General features: G+C 40.5%; 1 protein-coding gene across 12 annotated transcripts in view; it reads left to right on the top strand.

Moving 5' to 3' along the window:
• The window catches only part of MAP7 (microtubule associated protein 7), a 208,133-nt gene that overhangs the window by 19,338 nt on the left and 161,667 nt on the right, over positions 1 to 27,128 (top strand). For 5 of the 12 annotated variants that reach the window (XM_016956364.4, XM_016956363.4, XM_016956360.4 and 2 more), the window contains exon 1: positions 6,339 to 6,570. The exons of 5 other annotated variants lie outside the window; for them this stretch is intronic. In XM_016956364.4, the coding sequence (XP_016811853.3) occupies positions 6,438 to 6,570 (133 nt within the window). In that variant the 5' untranslated portion in view covers positions 6,339 to 6,437. Of the gene's footprint in view, positions 1 to 5,743; positions 5,808 to 5,958; positions 6,039 to 6,338; positions 6,571 to 27,128 lie in introns of those variants that run through there. 2 more of the 12 variants (XM_009452067.5, XM_009452068.5) reach the window with 2 other exon arrangements.

The following is a 27,128-nucleotide window of genomic DNA, read 5'->3' as shown; positions in this document are numbered from 1 at the left end:
TATTTTCTTCTATGTTATGTCTCCTATGTTATGGCCTAGAATATTTATGGTAAGTCCTAGGTCACTCTCTTCTGAAAGTGTTCTCATTTATCATCCTATTTCAGATATCTTGCGAGTACCATGTAGTATGAGGACCAGTAAACAGAGAACGCTTGTCCTCCTATTAGGCACGCTGATGTCTGCCGATTCCACTGTGACACTTAGGGTTTTTACTTCCTCAGTGCGCTGATGATGTTTAGTGAGCTTGTTGTCCAAGTGCTCGCTTTGTTTCTGGGGCAGCTTGGGTAGGTCTTCATTTTGTACCCGTCCAGTTGAACTTTTTTAAAATATAAAAAGATATGTTCCTGTTTATTCCTACTGAATGGATAAGAATATAGCCTATTCAGTGGGAATAAACTGAATAGGCTGTATCCTGTCTAAGTATAACTCACTATTTCATTCTTTGAGATCATTTTGGACCTAAGTCTATCCATCTCTTAGCTTTCTTTTTTCTATGGATATAGAGCACTTGTTCTCATATTAATCTTTAATAAAAACATAACTACCTTTCTTTCCATTGCCCACTTCTCCATCTTTCATCTGGACTATTGCAGGAGCTTGGTATTCACGTTCAAGCCTATGGATAAGTTTTTCACACTGCTAGAGGGGTGTCTGTTAAAAAAACACAAACATGATTGATTCTCATATTCCTGTTTTTACGTCTATCCCTATGGCCACCATTTGATCCCTTTTCTTTACTTGGACGAAGTAGTTACATAGCTAGTCTCTGTTCGTCTCTCTCTTTCTCACTGCAAGTTCATCCTGGCCTGTCTGGATCACACATTTAGCTATCAATACCCTTCAGTGGCTCCCCACTGCCTCTGTTTGGTGAAAACATTATGCCTTTGGCTCTGTATCCTCTCTGATGGCATGCCCCAAAGCACCCCATCTGTCATCTTTAACATGATTTTACTACTCCTAAAGCAAAGCAAGTCAAGGAACCATAGTTTCATTTTCTTATCTTTCTAATGGTGTGGCTCAACAATAAAACTAAATTAAACACTAAATTAAACTGCTCACAGACCCTCAGTGAATTAGGTAACTTACAGAAACCCAGTCCGGGCATCTGTATGAATCTTCTGTTGAACCCAGCGATTGATTTCTTTCCCTCATTTGGAATCTATAAAATTGGATTTCTTAGCCTAATTATCGTGAGAAGAGAGGACAGTCTTTGCACATTTAACTTTTATCAAGTAATTCAGAAGTTCATGTAGTGCACATTAATAAAGTATTGTCAATGAGAGTAATGAACAAGAGGGCTGAGAGGCATTCCATTATATGCTACTGGATTAAGGTTTAATGTGGCATTTCACACCTAACGTTTAGGAAAGGGTTTTAAAGCTTAGTATCCACACCTTACATTTGTATAAATGAATCCCTAGCGTTTGAAATTTGTTTATGATAGAGCAGACATGGGAAAATGGACTCTGTAGGCACCATGAAGTGTTTTGCAGTGAAGATTTATAGAAATGTTGTAAAAGGCACCACAGGGACCTGGTACTTCTGGCTGATGGCGTCACCGCTACTAGGGCAGTATTTACTGTTTTTCTTATATGCCTGTTAACAAAAAGTGGTCAAATAAAGAAGATCAAAGCAAATCTGCCTTTTCCTTTCAAAGGGTTGATATTTCTTTGTGCAGTATTTCTTTATCCAGCCTCTTCTATGCTATGCATGATGCTGCAAGATGGCAGAATGTTGTGCCTTTATCGTCACAAAAGCCATCAGTAAGTGGCATAATTCTAGGAAACTCTGAGGCTGCCCTTTAACTTCAAGAATAGAGTGGCAAAGAACCAGCTGGGACCCTTTGTTCCTTAGTGGTTGTTTGATTCCATGTCAACCTGTGCTGGCTTTGTCATTTTCAAAATCATGCAAAGTTTTTAAGTTGCATAAAAATATTGTTAAAACTCCTGCTAGAAGTAAATTTCAGTTTATCTTGGGGAGATGCATTAAATACTTAAAAGATTGCTGAAGTCCGGTAGTTTTGAAGAATTAACCATCTCTTCGAATGTTGAAACGTGGAAAAGAATTTTGGCACTTCTGGACCCTGATGAAAAGTAAATAACTTATACATACGTGGAACTTGTAATTTACTGGTGACAGGCCATTCAATCCAGCAGTAATAATTTCTGTTTTCAGCTACAGCCATTGAATAGTACAAATTAGGCTCTTTTTTCTTTCAATAATGTTTTTGTAAAGCTCACTGGGCTTTTAGAAAGGGAAATTTTAGGTATGTTTCTCACTGGTTAAGCAGATTTCTTGGATTCATTCATGGAGTGTGCTGTTTTCCAACTTTATGGTCACACAAGTCTAGGAAGCATAAATGTGAACAGAAAGCTGACTCTATGTGTGCGTATGTGTATGCATGTGACTACATGTTAGTCTTTTATACAACATTGTGACAGCTAGGCCCAAGTCATGAGCTTACTTCCCCAAAGATCAGCAAGTTTGACTCTGTTTCATATTCATCCAACTCACAGGTTGGACATAGGCCAGAGATGCCAACGAGCCAGGGTAGGAGGACAAAGAGACATAAATTTATTGTGGACCAAGCGGGTGGGACCTGCAGTTGCTTGGGGGCCTATTGGACTGTTTTAATCATAGTAGCTGAGTGGTAATGTTTTTACCCATAAATGTGAATACATTTTGAAATTATACTGCAGAATATTTTTACGCAATATAAAGCCAATCTAGTTGTAAAATCTACCATTTTGCACTAGGCAGTGCCTCATTTCTCTCAAATTTGTACAAAGCCTCTATTAATACAACATTTATCACTTTAACAATTTAAAGAAAGTAATTGCAAAACCTTACTCACTGTTGGAGGGCTGCATGCCCATTTCCCATGGGGACTGATTTAAGCCTCTGTATCTGCATGTGACATGCAAGGATAGTTGTGCCACATCTAATTGAAAATGCTCCTTAGTGCTGGAGAAGAGTTCAGGAGGCTGGGCGCGGTGGCTTATAACCTTTAATCCCAGCACTTTGAGAAGCCAAGGCGGGTGGATCACCTGAGGTCAGGAGTCAAAGACCAGCCTGGCCAACATAGTGAAACCCCATCTCTACTAAAAATGCAAAAAAAAAAATTAGCTGGGTGTGGTGGCGGATGCCTGTAATCCCAGTTACTCAGGAGGCTGAGGCAGGAGAATCACTTGAACCCGCGAGGTGGAGGTTGCAGTGAGCCAAGACTGTGCGACTGCACTCCAGCCTGGCGACAGCGAGACTCCATCTCAAAGAGTTCAGGAATTCAGAGTAGTGTTTATTTTACTTTGGCGGATATTTAAATTTAAGGTCTCACCATACCCCTTTCCATATTTGCCTTTGGTTTGGATCAAAATGTAAAAGGGAATTGCGAGAAGATGGTACCCACGCCTCTACAGGGATCAAGCCACAGTATTCCTGGAATTCCCCAGGAGCTAACCCCTATATCCATTAAAGATTGGGTGTGAACATTTAAGAAACTAATCTCAAATGAATTTATGTCTTAAGTGAAAAATGTGTCCTTTATAAAGGAAGGAAAAAAATCCTTTATTGTTATTATTTGATCCTGTGCTGTTTGCTTTTCTGTGACAGTGACACAGCTAGTTGATGTTGGGGTCAGGATTTACACGACAGCAGGATGAGAGCATCTTGACTCAGTGGAGATAATGTGTTAGTTATTAGAGCAGCAGCTAGCTTTGTTTGGAAGCTGTAAGCTGTATTTGGGTGACAAACATTTCTAAATGAAATTAGTCATTTGCTTAAGACAGATTTTCATTTTCTTTACCAAAAGGTAGTTTCAAGTATGCTTATTTTGTATGTGGAGTTTTTTTTGTTATTATTTTGCTTTTTTGTTTTGTTATGCTTTTGCTATTGTAAATACTGACCTGACTCTCTTGAAGTAGAGGAAAGAAGCTAATGTGGATTTGAAAATATTTTCATTTCACAAATAGTATGATATTGATGTATATTACACCTGTGTTTATTGATCGTCTGATTAAAGAAAAATAATAGGAAATAACAAATCATGTCTCATTCAAGAATAAAAGTTTACAAATATAGAAAATTATGGAAGTATGTTACATTTACAATTTGTATCCATTTTTTTGTTTCTTAAACAATAAGATCTTATATGCGTCCTCCCTTTCCTTCCATCTCCACATAAATTGGAGATCGATCTAGGATTCTAAAACATCTGGGTCAAACATTTGTCATCAGGAGAAGCACTGGACTAGGAGGAAGATGGTCTAAATTTTAATTGTAGACTTGCTGCCAACTAACATTTGACCTAGGCAAGGAATTTCACTTCATGAGATTCAGCTTCCTCGCATGTAAAACGATGCTGACTCACTTGCTTTCTCAGGCCCATTCAGCTCCAAAACTCCATTCTATTTTATTCCAAAGACCCACTGCACAGATTGACACAATTTAAAATAAACTCTAAAACTGAAATTTCCTGCGTTTCTTCATGCCAGAGATCTAAATACATGTGAACTTAATTAAATCAAGCAGCCTGTGGAGGGAAAGAGTTCTTAAGATTCATTTATTTTTTTCAGCATGTGTTTGCTCACAATGTAGTACATCCCCCAGCACCATGCTGGACAATAAGAGTAGATACAAAGAAGTACTTCCTGGTAGTGTTGATAGTTGAACTGGAAATACCTTGAAAATAATTACAAAGCAAAAAATGGACTAGTTACAGCAAACTATTATAAAGTATAATAATAGTTGGTATTTATTAAGCACTTCAAGTTGCTAGCACTACACGCATTTAATCCTCACCCTAATACCGTAGGTAAATGATAGTCATCACCCCAATTTTACAGAGAAAACGGAGGCACTGAGAGAGTTAAGTGAATTGTCCAAAGTTACTGTTCCACGCAAGAGATTTAGAGAGGATATTGTACTTGCCTTAGACTCCCTTGGGCCCTCTTTTGGGGGCCCAAGTACTGAGAAAAAGTAAGGGAGTAGTTGGGGAGTGGGAGGATTGCTTTTGACTTGCTAAGCAGACTTGATTTTTATTAAAACACAAAAGCAAAAAAAATGTTTTTTCTTAATTTGGCAGTTGGCATGTTTTAATGTCATTTATTGTAAATTTTTTTTGGAGACAGCACACATTTTAAGCAGTCTAGAAGTAGAGAGTCTTAAAGTGAGATAGCTTATTTCAGGAGAAAACAATAATCACATGATTCTGTGCTTTGAAGAAAACGATCCAAAAAAGAGCTAAAATTGGGTCAAGTGTTGAGCATTGCTCAGCACCGCTGGTAGCAACTGCCCAGAGCGGTGGGGATTGAGGGTGGGGGGTGTGCTGGGTGTAATAGAGACAGGTTTTTCTCCTTTGGAGAATTCCCCAGTATAGGTTCTGTCCTTGAAACTTGAGTTGCAGAGGAGACACTCCACGTTGTGATCTCTGGTGGGAGCCAGCATAGTTCTTCCCTTGCCTGTCTTCACTGGAGGGTTTCAGGGACATGGCACTGGTGGCCCTCATGACTGGTGCTGCCAACCCTGTTCTTATACATGCTCTGGGGTGGTAAGAATGTCAGGAAAGTAAAGTGAGCTGCTCTGTGGGTACCAGCCATGCCTTCATTCATCCACGGGCTTGCAAACATTGTTATGATAGACAACCTGGCCCAGAAAAGAAGAAAAAGCCTTTCTTCCTCAGGCTTCTGTCTCCATACTGAGGAGTCTACTGCTGCTTGTGCAAGCAAAACTCTTTCTCCTCCCATCCTGCTGCGCTGCCGCTGAGAGGAAGAGGGAGCTGCCCAGCGGCCTCACGCTGTAACCCTCTGCTGGTGAGTTCCCAGAACCCAGCATCCTGCAAGCTGCCGCTTCTCAGCTGGGGAGATGGAGCCACTCTGGGCCCTTCTTGATTAGGATATGTTAGGGTTGTCAGGGCAACTGTTAACGGCAGCATATCATATTTTCCCCTCTCTGCTGTGGGCTGAATATTTTACTGTGTGGTAGCAGGAAGAAGATTGGGAAAAGGTGCTGCAGCAGGAAGAAGCTGGGATCTGATTGAACAGGTTGTGCAGTGGTGGGAGGCATCAGACCCTGCGTGTCTTTAGTAGGGCTTTTCTGGAAGGAGTGTGTATGTGTGTGTGTGTGTGTGTGTGTGTGTGCATGCGTGCATGCATGAGCCGGAGCAATCACCAGCGCATGTGCCTGTCGGGGAGTCAGTGGGAGGGGGCTGGTAGGGGAGGTGGGGAAGCTGCTGCTAGGTGAGGGGAACTGCAGGGCCTCAGTTGCCAAGTGGCTGGTACTATCTGTCAGCTGTTTGCAAACTGTTTACCCATAGGGGATCTATTACAAGTGCTCAAATGAACAGGCAGCTTAGGAACTAGCAGCTTCCTGGGAGCTGCAATTACATAAGCATATATTTTTAATATAATCACAATTAAAAAAAAAAAACAAGTAGCAGCGGTATGCCTGGATCAGCTACAGCTCTCCGACACGAGAGACTGAAGAAGACCAATGCAAGGCCAATTCCTCTTGGTTTATTCACCATTAATGAGGAAGACGAACAGCAAAAGAATGGAAATTCCAGAAGACCAAAAGGTATGCATTAGCTCCACCCTTTGGTCGGAGCCAGATCCAGCCCTTGTCTCCCACACTGCCTATAGAACGTTTTATAAACTGTGCTGCTCGTGCATGCTCCGGGGAGTGCTTGTGACCTCCTAGCACGGTTTGCTGGTAGTGTTTATACCCTCTGTAGGGTTGTGTATGCATGAAATGGGAAACAGTTTTTGTAGATTCGGTGTATTTCAGATCAGTTGCCTTTTTTGACTTAAGCTACTTTCTTGGCCTAGAGATGTTTAATTTTTCCCATGCTCACTTCAACAGTGACCAGTCACTCTGTCCTCATCAAGAGGAGGAAATACTGAGTTATCAAGGTTTAAACGAACATCTCCCCACCTTCCTTAGGTGCCTCAGATAATTTTTGCTTACTTTAATGAAGTCAGTTTCTGCTTTAAAGGATGAGTTAAAGTGACTCAAGAGTGCAACCTTTTCTAGGCAGAGGGTCAAAATGTCACTTCCCTTTCTATACTAAAATGCCAAGAGTAAAGAGGAGCACAGCAAACATTGAGGGCGAATGTGGAGGGTGAAGCTAGGGAGCAGGGAGGAGATCATGAGGTTGTATAACTTTTGATGATAACTGAATTCGTGTATGGCAGTTGAAATGCACAGGTTACAGAAAAGGGAAGTCTGACCCTTGTGTTGTTCTTTCACAGTATGAAAGGTAGCAGCAGCTTACCAGCTTCTTGAGAGCCTGTGTACCGCATCATTGTCAGCATTGTCTCACAGCTGCCCTCCCAGGGCTGTAATTATCAGCCAGAGACAGCAACATCAGACATTTTTGAAAAAGGAGCTTTAAGGCCTGTGTTTTACATTTTCCAGCATCCTAAGTCTTGCTTCCCCTTCCCCAAAATATATAAGCTGTTCTTAAACAGATGGGTTATGAGTTTTCTTGCTTTTATGTGCTGATTAATTTTTAGCTTGCGCTTAAATTATTCTGTCACTGAGGTATCAAATTTTCTTCTGTGATGCAGAGAGGTAGCATGACAAAGTAGAAAGCAAATATTTAAGCAATGATAAAGTGAAGAGTGTTAAATAGAATCCAGTGTCTGAGGACTCCTCGTTTTCTTTTTCCTGTTTCTCGAATTAATCTTACTTTGCTTTTCTTAAATATAATTGAAACTGTCTACATTAAATCCAAAAGCATATTACTTCATTTTTATGAGAAGTTCTAATAAGTAGAATCTTACTACTGTAGTTGATTTTTATTTACTATCAGACCTGGCTCCTGTCTGAGAACCAAATGACCTCAGAAATCAAATGATGCTATGACTGGAGGGTGACTTAATGTGATTCTTTTATTTGCCTGTGAATTACATCATTGAACCAGAGTGTGTTGCTCTGGATGAAAACTCAGGACTTTAAATTTTTAGCAGCAAATCATTTTGCCTCTGAAAAGTTGGTAACTTTTAAAATTAATGTAGATTTGTTGAATTGTTCCCATGGGGTATTTTTGGAAACATTCTTGATTTGTGGTACTTTTCCTTGGGTGTCTTGGACAGTAACTTAGGATAGCCATCCATTTTATTCTTAATAATTTTCTTTTCTTTTCTTTTCTTTGAGATGGAGTCTTGCTCTGTTGCCCAGGCTGGAGTGCAGTGGCACAATCTCAGCTCACTGCAACCTCTGCCTCCCAGGTTCAAGCAATTCTCCTGCCTCAGCCTCCTGAGTAGCTGGGATTACAGGCACCCGCCACCATGCCCAGCTGCTTTTTTTTGTATTTTTAGTAGAGACGGGGTTTCACCATTATTGGCCAGGCTGGTCTCAAACTCCTGACCTTGTGATCTGCCCACCTCAGCCTCCCAAAGTGCTGGGATTACAGACGTGAGTCACCGCTCCCTGCCCTCTTCTTAATAATTTTCTTGAATACCTCTGCCTGTCTCCTGTTGTTGTTTTTGCTTAGTTGTCTTTTAGTATTTTTTTAAAAAGGAAGAGAAAGGGGAGGAAAGAAGATGCTTCTAAAAACCTACTTATTTTTGGCAATTTATGCAGCTTCTTGGATAAGAGAGACTTAATCAAGGAGTTTCTGACCCCCTACCATTTTTCTTTCTATCCCTGCCCATAGTGGTGGGAAGGGCAAGGGTGGGTATTGGAGGAATACTGGGAGAAAAAAATCCTGTGCTGATAAGGATGTCCAAACTTTCTGTGGATCACCAATTGTCTCTATGACACATTCAATAAAATAACCAGATAACCGTGGATATCTCTAATTATGCTCAATGAATAACACTATTGACTTTGACTGAATTTTTCATTGGGTCCATCTTAACAATAGGAATATTCACTTTGTAGTCCAGCTTTGTTCCATGGAAAATGATGGAAATGTTCTGTATATGCACTGTCCAATACAATAGCCACAGCTGCAGAGCTTGAAATATAGCTAGTGCAACTGAGAAACAAAATTTTAGTTAAATAGCCACATGTGACCACCTTATTGGACAACACAGTTCTGGTCTGTAGCACTGTTACGTTCTGAATTTGTGTCTTCTCTGGTTCGTTCGTCCTTACTGCTTCCTGACGTTGGATATGGTTGGGTCCTGAAATGAATGTGGTTATTAAGAGAACATCAAGGAGCAGACAGCCTCTGTACTGCATGAGAACACAGAAACCTGGATGTGTAGACAATTTCATTTTACCTTTTCCACTTAAATGTTGTTGCACTGTTCTGATTATTATTATTACCAGTCACTAGTTGCCTGTATGATTTGTTGCACCTTTTAATGGACTCTTAATTTTTTTTTCTCCTTTTTATTTTTATTTTTTCTTTAGTGACAGGGTCTTGCCCTGTTACTCAAGCTGGAGTCCAATGGCATGATCATAGCTCACTGCAGCCTCCAACTCCTGGGCTCAAGTGATCGTCCTGCCTCAACCTCCTTAATAGCTGGAATTACAGGCACATGCCACCACACCCAACTAATTTTTTAAAAAGTTTTTTGTAGGGATGGGATCTTGCTATGTTGCCCAGGTGATCTTGAACTCCTGTCTTCAAGTGATCCTCCCACCTTGGCCTCCCAAAGGGCTGGGATTACAGGCGTGAGCCCCTGTGCTTGACCATCTCTTATTTTCTAAATTAAGTATTCCCAAAGCATCATAGCAAGATGACATACAGTTTATTTTTTGTGTGTGACTATTGCGATACACAATCAGAAACTTTTCTCTTCCCACCCCATGGCCTCATCTGCCAACCACACCCAAACCTGGTTTTCATGCTTAGTATCTTTTTTCTACTAGTAATAAAGAAGTTTGCCATCTGAATTTGATGAGTTGAATGTTTCTGTTCAGGATTATCCTGGCTAATGATGAGTACCATCTTTTCAGGTGCCATACTGTTGGGCAAACATCAAATAACTCAGTAAGAGTGAACATGGAGATTAACATCTGGCCTTCTATGGTGGCTTCATAGTTATCTGGTGGGGTGACAATAGTTTGTTTAGATGGCAAACTAGATAATTCTTGAAGGAGTGATTACTCTTCCATGTAATCAGTAGGAGTGTAATGTTTTACATACCTGACTGTTATTACCACAGTAATTAAATAATCACTGGGAGCGAGCTGGGCTTATGCTGATGCTCTTATACCTCGGAACCTCAAGCCTCCTTGTAATGCTGACTTCAGGACTGGCTTAGGAGAGACTGTTTAGGTGCTGCAGTAACTAAATGCCCTTGGATAGGTCTCAAGGCAAACCTGCCTTAGACGGTGAATTTTGCTGAGCACAGCGATTATTAAGTAATAAGGCATTTTCCTCCTAAACCAGCATTTGTTAAATGCTCACTCTGTGGCAGATTACTCTGCTGGGGTTTTGTGGAAGTAATGCAAAGATAATTGACATGGTTTCTGCTCACAGAAGTGGAGGAAGAAAAATGTGTACAAATAATGCAAGAGTATAAATTGAAGTCAGGAAAGGGAGAGGATGAGAGTGGCGGAAATGTTAAGTGTGTGCCAACTGTGAAGCCATTAGCTTCAAGATTTTAATCTGAAACAGGGCGTTTAAGGGATATAGACTCCTATCCCATCCCAAATGTCTGGCTGAGGTTGGAAGCTCACACAGACCTTAAAGGCGGGAGCACAGAATAATGGGCAAAGAGTCTTTTCAATTTCATTACAGAAGCAAGACATCCACACAATGTTTACCTGTGGATAGACACTTCTAGAGGCTTCATGACTATTACACAATACATTTTACAACTTCTGCTTTGTAATGGCCTCCTGACCCATTCTGTGAACTGCCTAAAGCAGTCATCTGATTGACTTTATACTCCTGTGTTGTTTTTATATAAAACCTGATTGATGTCCAGATCTAATACTAAATTTACTCATGAGACTTGACTCTAAATGACTTTTACTTGATTTTATCAAAATTATCATCTCCCTCAAAAGACGAAAGACTCATAACTCTCTAGGTGGATCATGGTCTTCCTGCTTTCAGTCTTTCCTCTTTCCAACCCATCCTCCATAGCGTGCCACTATGACATCTTTCCAATGGAAATATCTGCCCATTAGAAATAAACTTCTCGTGAAACAGAGGTCTTGACTAGGAGTCTTGGAGCCATATTTAGTCTGTAGCTAAGTTTATTTGTCCCCTGCAGGTGCTTATGAGTCAACATTTAGGAACTGATTTTTTCATAATCTAGATTTCAGCTTCCCTTGAAAAATTGGAAGACACAGCCACCCTTGTCCTCTTTCTTCAAAGCAGTCATCAGCTGGAGCTAAGTAGCAGCTGTCACCATATGCTATAGATGGGTCATGCGTGCTCCAGTGCCCCTCTTCTAGAATATGCATTACATGGCCTGCCTCAGTTATCTACATTACCGTAGTCATTGCTTTTGTGACCCCTGACCTAAGGAATAGTCCAAGCCCCTTAGCATGGCACCTAGACTACCTACCAGCTGGTCCCTTTTTCCTTCTCCATCCTCTTTCCTGCCACTCTTTGCACTTTGTGCTCCGGCAGCACCAAAGTGCTTGTTGCATTTGCCTGCTCCATCATGTTCTTGCATGCCTCTGTGTCCTACTCATGCTCATCTGTCCATTTTCCTCATCTTGCTTCCTCATTTGGATAACTCTGACTTACTCTGTAGAATCAGATCACATGGCATCTTCTCCAGACTTTCCTTGGGTGCCATCTGCAGGAAACCTCCTCTCTCGCTCCCAGCCTCCTCATTCCTGGCACAAAGGGCAGCCCCTCACTGTGCTCCTTCCGCACTATAAATCCATTACTGACTTACATCAGTGTAATGAAATCATCCATGCACACACCCATGTCCTTCTTGACACTGTAAGCTTTGTAAGGGCCAGGACTCACTCCTCTTTATACCCTGTACCTTTCAGAGTAAATGGAACATTATGAAACAAAGGTAAACTTAACACTTAAAATAACTTTCACAGACTCTGAAGGTCTTCATAATATAGAAATTCTAAGAAATGTTGATAGCATTAGAATTGTCCTTTCAAGGTAACTACTTGGAAAGAGACAATTCTGTGTTTGATACATTAATCATATTGCTCTCTATGAAACTGCATTTGTCTGTTAGTATACCAGAGATTATCTCTTTGTTGTTGTCTTCTTCTCCTCCTCCTCCTGCTCCTCTCTTTTTTTTTTTTTTGAGGCAAACTCTTGCTCTGTTTTCCAGGCTGAAGTGCAGTGGTATGATCATGGCTCACTGCACCTTTGAACTCCTGGGCTCAAGTGATCCTCCTCAGCCTTCCAAGTAGCTTGCAACTAGAGGTGCATACCACCACACGTGGCTGTTTTTTTTCTTTTAATTTTGTAGAGGCGGGGTCTCACTTTGTTGCTTAGGCTGGTCTCCAACTCCTGGGCTCAAGTGATCCCCACACCTTGATCTCCCAAAGTGCTGGGATTGCAGGAGTGAGCCACTGCACCCAGCCCTGTTTTGTTGTTTTCTGTCATGCTATTCATTTTTCTTTGGTGGAAAAACAAAGGTATATAGTTACAAGGTGCTATTAATTGACCACTTTGTGAATGTTAAGGTTAATAATGCTTTCTGTCCCTTTTGTTAGCTAATCATAGATTAAATTATAAAGAAATACAACTTCTCCTTGAGATCGGGACACAGTGGTTCTGAGAAACTGTACTCCCCCGCCCCCACTTTGTTAAAATGTGTATTTCTGGAGCCTGCAGTGACTTCTCTTCTTTTGGCTTTTCCACTGTAAAGGTAGAATTTCCTCCAGTTAAGGTTTCCAAACGAAATATAATCTAGTGTTTACCATTTATATTCCTATAATGATGATCTAGCAACTGTAATGTCCTTTTCTAAGTCATGAATCTTTTTGTTTTCCAAGAGGAGTCTTAGAATAAGAAATATGAATGCCTCTATAGAATCATTCTCATATATTTCCTTGTTTCTTTTTCTCTTTTGTTCTGTAAGGCTTGCACCATTGTCTTTTCCCAGTGTCCTTATGTGTGGCATTTTAGGGCTAGGCAAAAGGTTTTAGCTGTAAAATTTAACAGCTAGGGAGGCAAAAATGTATTTTAGAACAGTGGTATCAAAGATCCTTATTTTGAGGAGGAAATCTTGAGGTCAAATTCATTGGCATAAACTTTTATTTGCTGAAGAGATCTTAAATGTAATATTTTATTCAAAATATTTATATAAAAATAATAGGGGATGGAGCAAGGATCACATCATCTAATGTATGTCTTGTACTCATTGGATTCTCTGTAACTATTTGAATAAATGAATACAGCTGTTCCCCAGGCATTATGTGTTATATAAGTAGAAATTACCACATGCGTTACTGTGTACAAGAGGAACATGATTTAACCTGTGTATAACCAAAGTTTTTGTATAGTGAGGTACAATATAAAGTGTAATTTGCTTGCTATATAAAACTAAAAGGCTGAAAAATTGTGTGCCTGTTTCCAGAGCTATAATTGATGGAGCTAAAAGAGCTGACTCCTCCAATCATAGGAACCAAACACAATTAAGTATTTACTTAGAGCCTCCCAGCTGATAACTCTTAGATATTATTTATTAAAAGATTATAGTCTGGGTTTGAATTGAATGTCCATTTCCATTAACATCTGTGTGTCTCCAAGAGCAACTTTAATTCGTTGTTACAGAAATTCTCCAGGTGGCTCCAGGCACCTTGACTATGTTTTTCATTTAGCAGAAACTTAACAGCAATGAAGGTGATTTTACTGAGAGACTCCATCTTAATTCTCAGATCATCTAGACCTTTAGGAAAAGCCCACTTTATGTTGCACCTTCCATATGTTATATTAAGTTTATGTTCTAGATTTGCCAATTTGAGAAGATAAGTCATACCCCATTATACCCCAGACCCAGATGCCGAGGCCCAAACTGTGTCACAGATGGACATAAGGCACTGTTTGAATGTTTACCAGAGCATTATTTGACATTTATGCCAACTGTAAAATGCAGGTCCTGTTTTTCAGGCTATCTGCCCAGCAATGGTTTGTTAGTAAGGAAATTCTCCTATAATCTTTCTAGATTCCAAAGAATTTACAATCCCAGGTCCAGTGTGGAGTGGGAATGAAGTTCAGGAGTATAGACCCAGAAAAATTATCCTAACAGTTTTGATCTTGAATATATATGGTTTGGGGGACTAGATTCATTCTAAATTAAAGTTGCAGGCCTAATAAAGTAGTAAAAAGATATTAAAATACGAAGATTCAGCAGAACCTGTCATTCTAAAACCATTATTGGAACAACAGTATGGAGGCTCGAGCCACCTCCGTACTCCTAATAGGATTGCTTTCAAGGTCACCAGCTCAGTGCATGACGAAGAGGTGTCTTGGAGTTGGGCAGGAGGGAAGAGAGTTGGAATCTCTATTAGCCCCTTTTAAAAACTTCCCAAATAATATAGCTTAAGATCTAAGTAAAAATGCAACTTTAAGAGAGGTTACCCCCTTACAAACCAGTTGTCGCCTCTGAGCCCCGATTTAGAACTATAGAAATTCAGAACCAGCCCTTATCAGGGATATCAGTTTACATAGTGGGAAAACAGGATACTAGGGAAGTTTCATCACGTTCACTAGTAGTCAGTGGGTACAGGTCAGAGTTTGCCACAGTTATTAGAAATCCAGGCTATATTTGGTGTGAGAAACTGTGAAAAAAGTGCTTAGAAAAAAGTGATAGAAAAAGTGCTACATATGGAAATATGCACATTACTGTTATTAATATTTAAACTTTCTAAGCCTCAGATTCTCATCTGTGAAATGAAATGAATACAATCATGCTCACAGGTGCTGGCGGGTATTAGAGAGAATACACAAGCACTTAGCTTATTCTCTGGAAAATAATTGGAGCTGATTATGTGACAATTATAATATTGGTAATTTATAACCAAATGTCTCACATTTTCTGATAACTTCTACTGACATGTTCTGTTGGGAGAATGGCCTGGTGGAAAGACCATCATGCTTGTCTGTGCCAAACCTTAGCCAGTGTCTTTTTATAGAGATATTTTCCCTAATCTAATTTCTTTCCTTAACTTGTGAGTGAAAATTTCTAGGAAGGCTGCCTTCTTTCTTGTGTTGTTTTAGTCACTTTCCTACCATAGGCATATGTGACTAGATCTTTGTTCTGTGTTTGTTCATGTGAATCAGAAGTCCTAGCTGCCAGGTAGATTGCTCATGCAGTACCCTGTAATTTTGTTGTGTTAGATGAAGGAAATAAATTGCCATAATGTCAGATCACCTCACTTGTTATTTTAAATATGATTAAGGGAGTGTACCTGTTATTCCTTGGGATTAATGGAAAACTCTGATCTGCCTTAATCAGGGAACAGTAGCAGTGATCATCTGCCATTTTAAAAGCCAATTCAAAAGGATTTTTTTTTTTGCAAGGGTTTTTTTTTCCTTCTGATGTGGGATGTGCATGTGCGCTCGTGTGCATGTATGTGAGTTGCTTGATGGCAATGTCCTATGCTAATGGACAGGTTTCTGCCAGTGGTTGAGATTATGGATGCTTACGCTGGGGATGCCAAATGTATCCAGGCTTATTTTTGCAGGCTTATTTTCACATACTTATTTTCAGCACCAAGACTTCTTATTCTAAGTTTGGTTAGCCATCTTTTCTTTCAATACTTCTTGTTTCTCTGTGCTAGTCTTGTTTTGTTCTCTAGTCACTCAGAAGTGAGTGCTGTGAACACTTATGATGGAGAAAGCACCAAATTAAATGTTATTTGCGGCTATAATTGAACATATATATGCCAGCGGATCTGTGTCCTGGTGCAGTAGATACTGTCTCGCTTGGGGCTCTTCCCTCTACCTGGTATGTACTTCTGCGGCTTCTCCTCTCTCCACTTCACTCTCCCTGGTCAACACCGACTTGTCCTTCAGTTTAAATGTCATTTCCTTGGCCAGGCATGGTGGCTTATGCCTGTAATCCCAGTGCTTTGGGAGGCCAAGGTGGGAGGATCATTTGAGCCCAGGAGTTCAAGAACAGCCCTGGCAACAGAGACCCCATCTCTACAAAAAATACAAAAATTAACCAGGTGTGGTGGTGTGCACCTGTGGTCTCAGCTACTCCGGAGGCTGAGGTGGGAGAATCCCCTGAGCCCAAGGAGGTCGAGGCTGCAGTGAGCCATGATCGTAGCACTATACTCTAGCCTAGGCAGCAGAGTGAGACCTTGTCTTAAAAAAAAAAAAAAATTGTCATTTCCCTAAGGATGTCCCCAGACCAAGTTAGTCTCAGATTCTAGGCCCTTTCTTACTCCAGGCAAATTGTGTATTAAGTGTTTGCTGAGTCGTTGTTTATTGTCTGTCTCCTCAACTAGACGAAGCTTGCAGAAAGCAATGAATATGTCTGTCAGATTCACACTGTGCCCCCAGCAACTAATACAGAGTCTAGTATGCATGTACTTTCTTTTATTGTGCTTCATGGATACTGCATTTTCTTTACAAATTGAAGGTTTGTGGCAACCCTATATCAAGGAAGTCTGTTGGCGCCATTTTTCCAATAGCATGTGCCTACTTCTCATCTCTGCATCACATATTGGTAATTCTTGCAATATTTCAAACTTTTTCATTGTTATTCTATCTGTTATGGTAATCTGTGATGGGTGATCTTTGATGTCACTATTGTAATTGTTTTGGGATGCTACAAACCATGCCCACATAAGATAGCAAACTTAACAAATATTGTGTGTGTTCTGACTACTCCACCAACCCAGCCGTTTCTGTCTCTCTCCCTCTCCTCAGGCCTCCCTATTCTTTGAGACATGACAATTTTGAAATGAAGTTAACTAATAACCTTACAATGGCCCCTAATCTAAGTGCTCACGTGAAGAATTACATGCCTCTCACTTTAAATCAAAAGCTAGAAATGATTAAGCCTAGTGAGGGAAGGCATGTTGAAAGCCTACATAGGCTGAGAGCTAGGCCTCTTGCGCCAAACAGCCAAGATGTGAATGCAGAGGAAAAGTTCTTAAAGGAAGCAAAAAGTGCTACCATGGTAAACACAAACGATAAGAAAGTGAAACAGCCTGAATGCTGATACAAAGAAGATTTGAGTGGTCTGGATAGAAGATCAAACAAGCCACATGTTCTCTTAAGCCAAAGCTTAATCCAGAACAAGGACCCTAACTCTCTTCAATTTTATGAAGGTTGAGAGGTGAGGGAACTGCAGAAAAAAAGTTTGAAACTAGCAGAGGATGGTCATGAGGTTTAAGGAAAGAAAGTGTCTCCATAACATAAAAGCACAAGGTGAAGCAGCAAATGCTGATGGGGAAGCTGCAGCAAGTTATCCAGATCTTGCTAAGGTAATGATGAAGGTGAGTTCACTAAACAACAGAGTTTCAATGGAGATGAAACAGCCTTCTGTTGGAAGAAGATGCCGTCTAGGACGTTGATAGACAGAGAGTCAAAGTCAGTGCCTGGCTTCGAAGAACAGGCTGAATCTCTTGTTAGGGGATAATGCAGCTTAGTCATTGCAATCATTGACTTGGAGTTGAAGCCAATGCTCATTTGCCATTCTGAAAATTCTAAGGCCCTTAAGAATTATGCTAAATCTACTCTGTGTGCACTCTGTCAGTGGAACAACAAAGCCTGGATGACAGCACGTCTGTTTATAGCATGGTGTACTGACTATTTTAAGCCCACTATTGAGACCCACTGCTCAGAAAAAAAGTTTTCTTTCAAAATATTACTGCTCATTGACAATGTACCAGGTCACCCTGATGGAGATGGACAAAAGAGGTTAATGTTGTTTTCTTTTTTCTTTTTTTTTTTTTTTTTTTTTTTGAGACAGAGTCTTGCTCTGTCACCCAGGCTGGAGTGCTGTGATCTCAGCTCACTGTAACCTCTGCCTCCTGGGTTCAAGCTATTCTCCTGCCTCACCCTCCCAAGAAGCTGGGATTACAGGTGTACACCACCACACCTGGCTAACTTTTTGTATTTTTAGTGGAGACGGGGTTTCACCATGTTGGCCAGGCAGGTCTCAAACTCCTGACCTCAGGTGATCCGCTTGCCTTGGCCTCCCAATGTGCTGGGATTACAGGCATGAGCCACTGCACCCGGCCACAAGGAGGTTAATGTTGTTTTCATGCCTGCCATCACAACATCCATTTTTCAGTCCATGGATCAAGGAATAATTTTGACTTTCAAGTCTTATCACTTAAGAAATATATTTTGTAAGGTTATGGCTGCCATAGGTAGTGATTCCTCTGATGGATCTGGGCAAAGAAAATTGAAAACCTTCTGGAAAGGATTCACCATTGCAGATGCCATTAAGAACATTTATGATGCATGGAGGGAGGTTGGTGTTCCAAACCCCTATTGACTCCAGCGGGGATGGCACCAGGTTCAAGAGGCTGAAGAAGAGACCTAGAGCCAGCGAATGAGACATGGGTTTTACTGGGGACTTACGTACAGGTGAGAGAGTCCAGTGGTGGCAGACTGGGCAAAACCACCACCACCACTTGCAAAACACATGCAATTTATATAACATTTTCACTTAACACCCTCCCCCTAGCAACTTCCACCTGGCAAACCTCATTTAACCCAAAACAATGGGCCGTGATCCCCTGTATGGCCCATGTTCCACAGGATGCATCTGGGGCTCAGGTGTTCCTCATAGACAAGGAATGGATCTCTGGGTTGGCCACTTCTGAATACACATTGAGGTGCTCTGCCATACAGGGTCATTCTCAGGGTATACTCAGGTCGCATTATCACTGTCAGGTGCATCTACCATACAAAACTCAAAATATCAACATTAACAGGTGTTTGTAAGCAGTTGATCCCAACCTTCATGAATGACTTTGAGGGGTTTAAGACTTCAGTAGAGGAAGTAACTGCAGATGTGGTGGAAATGGCAAGAGAACTAGAATTAGAAGTAGAGCCTGAAGATGTGACTGAATTGCTGCGATTCCATGATAAAACTTGAACAGATTGGTTTCTTCTTATGGATGAACAAAGTAAGTGGTTTCTTGAGATGGAATCTACTTACGGTGAAGATGCTGTGAACATTGTTGAAATGGCAACAAAGGATTTAGAATATTACATAAGCTTAGTTGATAAAGCAGCAGCAGGGTTTGAGAGGATAGAGTCCATTTTTGAAAAAAGTCCTGTGGATGAAATGCTATCACACAACATCGCATACAACAGAGAAGTCTTTCATGAAAGGAAGAGTTCATGGACTTGGCAAATTTCATTGCTATCTTACTTTAAGAAATTGTAGCTGGGTACAGTGGCTCATGCCTATAATCCTAGTGCTTTGAGAGGCAGAGGCAGGAGGATCATTTGAACCCAGGAGTTTGAGACCAGACCGGGCAACAGAGTGAGAACCTGCCTCTACCAAAAACAAAACAAAACAAAACAAAACAAAACAAAACCTAGCTTGGTGTGGTATCACAAGCCTATAGTCCTAGCAACTTGAGAGGCTGATGCAGAAGGATTGCTTGAGCCTGAGAGGTCAAGACTGCAGTGACCTGTGGTTGTGCTACTGCTCTGCAGCCTGGGCAACAGAGTGAGACCCTTTCAAAAAAAAAAAAAAGGGAAGAAATTGCCGCAGCACCCCAGCCTTCAGTGACTACTATCCGTATCAGTCAGCAGCCATCAACATGGAAACAAGACCCTCCACCAGCAAAAAGATTACAACTCACTAAAGGCTCCAATGATTCTTCGCATTTTTTAGCAATCAAGTAGTTTTTAATGAAGTTATGTACACTGTTTTGGGACATAATGTTGCACACTTAATAGACTACAGCGTAACAAAAACACAACTTTTGTATGCACTGTGAAACCAAAAAATGTGTGTGACTTGCTTTATTGCAATATTTGCTTTATTGGGGTGGTCTGGAACTGAACTGGCAGTATTCTGAGGTATGCCTTGTTGAAGCTTCCTAAATCTTCATTACATCAACAGGTGTCACACCCTAGATAAAAAGTTGACAAGAATACATCCAACAATTTTTTACATCCGTAATAGTCTTAGAAACTTTGGTATTTACTTTTTCCACTGAAACAGTTCTCTTTTTCTGTTGAGTTGTTTTGTAGAACTTGAAGGAAATTATTTCTAGGTGCTGATTCAAGACCTCTTAGTCCATGGGTGCTAAGCCAGATGGCAGAAGCCCAAATCTGGTTCCTCATAAGATAACTGATTGGAGGCAACACACTCTGGCCCTGCCGGCCAGAGAATGAGACAGCATAGCTGGAGAGGTAGTCTGTCTAGGCCTTTAAACATTCCAGGGTTCAGGACTTTGTTTTGAATCTAGCAAAGGCCTGGAGATATCAGATCAATCACCACCCTGCCTAGTGATAATGACGGTGAATTTTGTATTAACGACCTTTGTCCACTAGCCTTTATGCAGGGATGACTTGTTTGTTTTCGGCTAGGACATTGGCTTGGACAGTCTGCAGTGGCTTACTTGGATCAAATTCTAGAGCTAGACCATTCCAGAAGCACCTTCTACCATCATTTTTCCTTGAACTGCCAGAGCTTATTATAAAACGTTCATTTCGTGTTTGTGGCATATCCTCATTACAGCCATGTTTGAATTATTATAAGTATTTTCTTTCCTTTTGCACAGTTGAAATTCAGTTATCATGACCATATTAAGTGTAAGCCAGGGAGAACTTGCATACACAAATCCTTAGTGATTTAAACTCCCCCTGAGCTCTTAACTAATAGTGTCCCTCACTCCCACCTGCTGCTCTGTGGATTAGGAAATATCGTGGAAAGTGAACTGGAGCTGCTGCTAATTTAACAAAGTCCACTGTGTACCTAGCCACATTCCCTCTAGTTCTCCACTTATTCAGTGCATCTCATTAAGCCACCCTCACAAATTTCCTTTTATGCTTCTCTTTTATAATACTATCTCTGCATCTGCCTTTTTTTTTAAGGCCCAGAAAAACAGGTTCTTTGTGCGTAGACAGTTCCTGGTGCACACCTTTCATTCAGCACTGTAAAGATGCAAAGTGGCAACTGAGATATTAGGATTCAAAACCTCAGCACTCTGGATTTTTACCCTGGGCTTGGGGAATCAAATTTTCTTTTTATGAATTTGCTAGCTCTGATTCTTCTGTGACACCACAGTAGAAAATCCTATCCTAATTCTTAATGGTATTGTTCAGAATCCTATAACTTCCCCTTACCCATCTAGTAGTTTAGAATACCATAACATTAAAATTAGTATGAATTTTGAGTGGAACTCCAAACTGACCTCTTATATCAACACTTCTAATCATCAGCCAGATTTTCTCACAATCTAAGTAATTTCAAAATTATTCTCACTCCACTGCCATAAGTTTCAGTGACACACACATCTACTTTGATGCTGCATGACCTTCACTTGAACTTCATTCAGCCAGCTGTGTGGGTTTATGCTGGGACTTGTTTCCACACCACCTATGATATCATGAACTCAGAAATTCCCCTAGGTACCCACAGACTTCAGATTCAGCAAACAATGATTTGCTCCCTACCCTATGCTAGATGTTTCCATACGCAGTAGTCTTCCGCTTGTCCTTCTAGGAGCCTCAGTCGATGCCTGAAACTTCAGATGGTACCAACCCCTATATGTATATACTATGTTTTTTCTATACATACCTGTGATACAGTTTAATTTATAAATTAGACACAGAGATTAATAACAATAATAAAATATAGCAATGTACCGTAATAAAAGTTATATGAGTATGATTGCTCCCAAAATATCTTACTGTGTTGTACTCACCTGTTTTCAGACTGTAGTTGACTGCAGGTAACTCAGAATGCAGAAAGCAAAACCAGCGATGAGGGTGGACTGCCGTGTGTGAGCTCATCCTCCTACCTGAAGAAAAGCCTCACACCTTCTGAACCTTCATCCTCTCCACCACCCCCAGGCTTCTGAACCCCCTGCGTTCTCACAGTTATGAGTCCTCCTTCCCACTCACTGGTGTTTTGTCAAGCCCGGAACTCACGGGTAACCATTTCAAAGATGCACTTGCAATGATGCCTGGGCCTTCCTTGCAGGCTGGAGTGTCCCCTCATAGCCTCCTGTTTCTTCTTTAGGTCTGTGGAGTGTTACTGTGAGACTCCTAAAAACCAGCTGTGTGGGTCATTTCTACTTTCTTATCCTCTCACCATCAGCTGAGCCCAATTTGCTGCTAGCCAGTTGTCAAATCACATCACAGAGATGCTCACCCCATTTTGTCTACTGTATGTCACTCTTTTGCCCAGGCTGGAAGTACAGTGGCGCGATCTTGGCTCACTGCAACCTCCACCTCCTGGGTTCAAGCAATTCTTCTGTCTCAGCCTCCCGAGTGGCAGGGACTACAGGCACACGCCACCACACCTAGCTAATTTTTGTATTCTTAGTAGAGACAGGGTTTCACCATATTACTCAGGCTGGTCTCGAACTCCTGACCTCAGGTGATCCACCTGCCTCGGCCTCCCAAAGAGCTGGGATTACAGGCATGAGCCACCACGCCCAGCATGTACCTCAATCTTAACATCTAATATTTGCTATGAATATTGAGGATGTTTTAAATTAGCTTCCAGGCAGGGCACCATAGCTCACGCCTGTAATCCAATGCTTTGGGAAGCAGAGGCAGGAGGACCTCTTGAGCCCAGGAGTTCAACACCAGCGTGGGCAACATCGTGATACTCCATCTCTGCAAAATTAAAAAATAGCCCAGCATGGTGGTGCATGTATGTATTCCCAGCTAACTCAGAAGGCTGAGGTGAAAGGATTGCTTGAGTCTGGGAGATTGAGGCTGCAGTGAGCTGTAATCATGCCACTGCACTCCAGCCTGTGCAACAGAATGAGACCCTGTCTCAAAAAAAACAAAAACAAAAACTGAAACTGGGTACAGTGACACATGCCTGTAATCCTAGCACTTTGGGAGGCCCAGGTGGGAGGATTACTTGAGGCAAAGAGTTTGAAACCAGCCTGGGCAACATAGCAAGACTGCATCTTTACAAAAAAACTTAAAAAAAAAATAAGTAGCTTCTACGTCATAATTTACTCTCTTGACTAGAGGGAGAAAATAGGTGGAAAGACATATAGCCTATATTATTCTAATTTAAAGTTCAACAGGAAAGAGGAGAATGAGGAACTTCTGTTTTCATTTAATATGATTTTGAAGAAGGAAGAGGTTAATGTTTAAAAAGGACTGTTGGCCACTGACATTGGATTTCACTAAATCCTGAGTGTCAAAGGTAATTGCAGTCATGTGGCTAGTGACATAGTTTTTTGGTGAAGCGTTATCAAGAGGAGCAAATTGAATGCTCCAGCCCCATCTGAGGATTTCTTGGTTATTTATTGTGAGCCATTATAACTACAGATGCTTCATGAGAGAGTTAATATAATTACTGGTCTATATCTTTTTACTTTAGGAGAACAGAGTTAAAGAATGAGTCCATTACTATTTCAGGTGATGTGTTTAGAAAGCAGAGCTTTAATTCAGGACTTAAATGGTATTAAATGGTGTTTCTTGAATTCCATTCTTCTGACACTTACTGTCATAATCATTTGTAGTGAAACCTATGTAGTCATTCCCAGTATCCCGGATTTGGTTTCTTCCAAGATTAGATACACTTTAATGGGTAGGTAAATTTCCTATTTCAGTTTCTCTTTAGTGTATTTTATCTTCAAACTTTACTGTGATATTTTAGTGTGAACATTAAAACAAAAAAAGGAAAACCATCCTGGGTTGCGACTGATGGTTCATCCTGGACCAGTCTATGGCATTTAGCATTATCTTTTCTTTTATTGGGACCCTGAAACTTACAGTTTATGAGACTTAGAAGTTGATTGAAGAGAAACAGGCATCCCTGTATGAAGTCATAGCAGGTATATCAACACAAAGCTTGGGACAGTTAGGCTCACAAAAAGTATTGGTGCCCAAATTCAGAATGCTTGATCTCTGTTAAGTTAACATTTGATAAAAAATTAATTTCTTTATCCTGATGCTGATGAAGATCTCTTCTGGGAATCACAGCGATGCTTCAGGACTCATAATGGTGTGACAAATCTTTGTTACTGTGGTCTCTGATGAAAACCAAATTTTCTTTTCTTTCTTTTTTTTTGAGACAGTGTCTCACTCTGTTGCCCAGGTTGGAGAGCAGTCGTGTGATCTTGGCTCACTGCAGCCTCCACCTCCCCAGGCTCAAGTGATCCTCCCACCTCAGCCTCCCATGTAGCTGAGAGTACAGGCATGCGCCACCAAGCCCCACTAATTTTCGTGTCTTTGTAAAGATGGAGTTTCACCATGTTGCCCAGGCTGGTCTCAAACTCCTGAGCTGAAGCGATTCACCCACCTCAGCCTCCCAAAGTGCTGGCATTACAGGTGTTCACCACTGCACCCAGCCTGAAAACCAACTTTCTAACAGGGAAATTGGGCAAGTTAGGTTTTAATGTACTAGGAGTAGCTCTGAAATTTTAAATTGGAATGTGTGTCAAAGAATTTGTAGAATTGAGGGAGCTTGCAGTGTGTTGTGGTGTCTTGGAGGCCATACGGTGTAGGAGTTAAAACTTGGACCCTGGAGCCAGTCCAGAGCCCATTTTTGCCTCCTCCTAAACATATGCTTCAGGCAAAGTACTTACAATTTCTGTGCCTCACTTGCTTTATCCATAAATCAGGGCTAGTAGTGACACCTATCTCATAGGGTTATTAAAGATTAGGTAGAATAATATCTAAAACATGCTTGTAACTGTGCCTAATCAGGCACTAATCAAGCAGCCTGTAAATGGTAACGAATGTTATTAATATTTGGAAAGCTTTCTTAGTTCAACAGCCTTATCTTAGTAGTTTTAAGAAACCAACATTTCTGCTAAGATGTCTAAATTTTGTGTTTTTTTAAATGTCTTTTCTTAAATTTAAAAAGAAAAGAATTATTTAAAAAATAAAATTTGTTTTTTCTTTTTTTTTTTTTTTGACAATCTTCTCCTGGAAGGATGTCTAAATTTTGGAAGACTTGAAACAAGTTAAAAGAAATTGGTATCTGGTCTATGAGAAAATTGAAATCAGTAATTCTGACTTTAGGCAGGTTACTACCCCCCTTCCCATCCTTCTCTCTTGTTTTCTGGATCTTCTGCTTGGCCTCCAGGAGTCCAGAGAGGGAACTGTGGGATGTGAAGACTCATTAAATTCACATGAGGTATCCTTTAAGCCCTCCATTGAGATTGATCCCCGCTTAAGTACATTTCAGCTCAAAACGCTGCCTTCCCCCACTTTTCTGGAGAGCAGGGATTACTTTTCTTATAGCCCCTGTTAAAAGAAAACTCCAGAAAAGTTAAATTCAGTGGAGTTTAATTGAGCAAAAAAACAGAAACGATTCACGAATCAGGCAGCCTCCAGAATCACAGCAGATTTGGAGACTCCGGGGTGCCTCATGGTCAGAACAAATTTATGGACAAAAAGGGTAAAGTGATTTACAGGAATTGGAAGTGAGGTGCAGAAACAGTGCGATTGGTTACAGCTTGGTGTTTGCCTTATTTGAATGCAGTTTGAACACTCAGCAGTCTATGAGTGATTGAAGTATGGCCGCTGGGATTGGCCAACACTCAGCTATTGTTACAGGTGCATATTACTAGTTAGGTTTTCAATTTTGTCTGCCTATTAAGCTAGGTTACGGTTTGTCCACAAGGACTCAAATATAGAACGAAGTCTTCAGGCCATATTTAGTTTGCTTTAACACCCGCCTCAAGCTTCATTCCTTTTTGGAGGTGAAAGGAATTTATCCAGTGTTCTTGCACGTCAGTGAAGGAAACCTTTCCAGTGAAAAGGAGTCTGTTGACCTGCCTAGGCTGGACCAGTTCCAGTATCAACCTGGGCCAACTCCCAGTACTGAGGCTGGAAGAGCAGATGCCCCCTGATAAATAATCTTTTATTGTTTCCAGAAATTTCCCAAAGCTTATAAACCTTAAAATATCCTGAATTATCTAAAACTGTGGATTGTGTCCTCTAAAAACTCCTACCAATGCCCTTCCCTCCCCACATTTCTCTTCCCTTCCCTGCAGGTGACCTTCAAGTGTGGTTTGTGTAAAGTATTATTAGTTCCAGCTATTTAGTGACCTCTTCTTTCTCAGTGAAACCTAATACCATCCACAGTAATGATTATGCATGTCTTTAGGTAGGGATTAACTTGTTACAAGTTTTCTTTGATTACCACAGTCATCTTATGTATATTCAATTCTCCCTATTTGATATTGTTATATTATACAGTATATCAGTGGCAAGATGTGTTGAATTGAGATGAGGCTGTTAAAAAAAGGTTTTCTAGGAAAACATAAATTGGCATTTACTCAAGAATTTTCTTTAACATTACATTCAATTAAAAACACAGATTTTTTTGTTGTTGATTTGACAAACAACAAAGACATTTCTCAAGGCTTAAATACATTATTAAATCTTCTTTACCAATCACTTTGGTTTTGTTACATCAGCATGTTTATAAAGGTTTTCTGAAGGAAAAGATTATATCAACATACACTTCACAGGCAATGTCTAATGGTTGTTTTTCCCACAGTGGAAAAGATACTGTGGTTACAAGAACTACATTTAAAATTCCTTATTTTTGCTACTTGCCAGTAATAAGTCCTATATATAAATTATTAGATTTTTTTTTTTCAAACTTTTAAGTTCAGGGGTACATGTGCAGATTTGCTATAGAGGTAAACTTGTGTCACGGGTGTTGTACAGATTATTTCATCACCCAGGTATTAAGTCTGGTACTCATATGTTTCTGGATCCTCTTGTCCTCCGGTAGGCCCCAGTGTCTGCTGTTCCTTTCGATGTGTCCCTGTGTTCTCATCATTTTTCTTTTACTTCTGACTTTTTATAACTTGAAAATAATCTCAGATGCCTAGCGATTGTCTAGCTATAGCAAATATTTTTATTGGAACTTATTATCCTTGACAACCACTTTTATAATAGCATTGTGAGGCAAACAGTACTTTTACATCAGACACACAAAAATGGGGACACTAAAATTAGGACATTATGGCTAATGTTCATCTCTCTCTCCCTTCCTCTCCCTATCTCCCTCCCGAGGGAAAGAATATGTACCCTTGCAGTCAATTTCTGTAATTTTACTATATATATATATATATATATATATATATATATATAT

This window comes from Pan troglodytes, chromosome 5 (genome assembly GCF_028858775.2).
Source record: "Pan troglodytes isolate AG18354 chromosome 5, NHGRI_mPanTro3-v2.0_pri, whole genome shotgun sequence".
In the NCBI taxonomy this organism is placed as follows: domain Eukaryota; kingdom Metazoa; phylum Chordata; class Mammalia; order Primates; family Hominidae; genus Pan; species Pan troglodytes.
The sequence above is the reverse complement of the archived record's forward strand: the minus strand, read 5'-3'. Positions and strand labels throughout refer to the sequence as shown.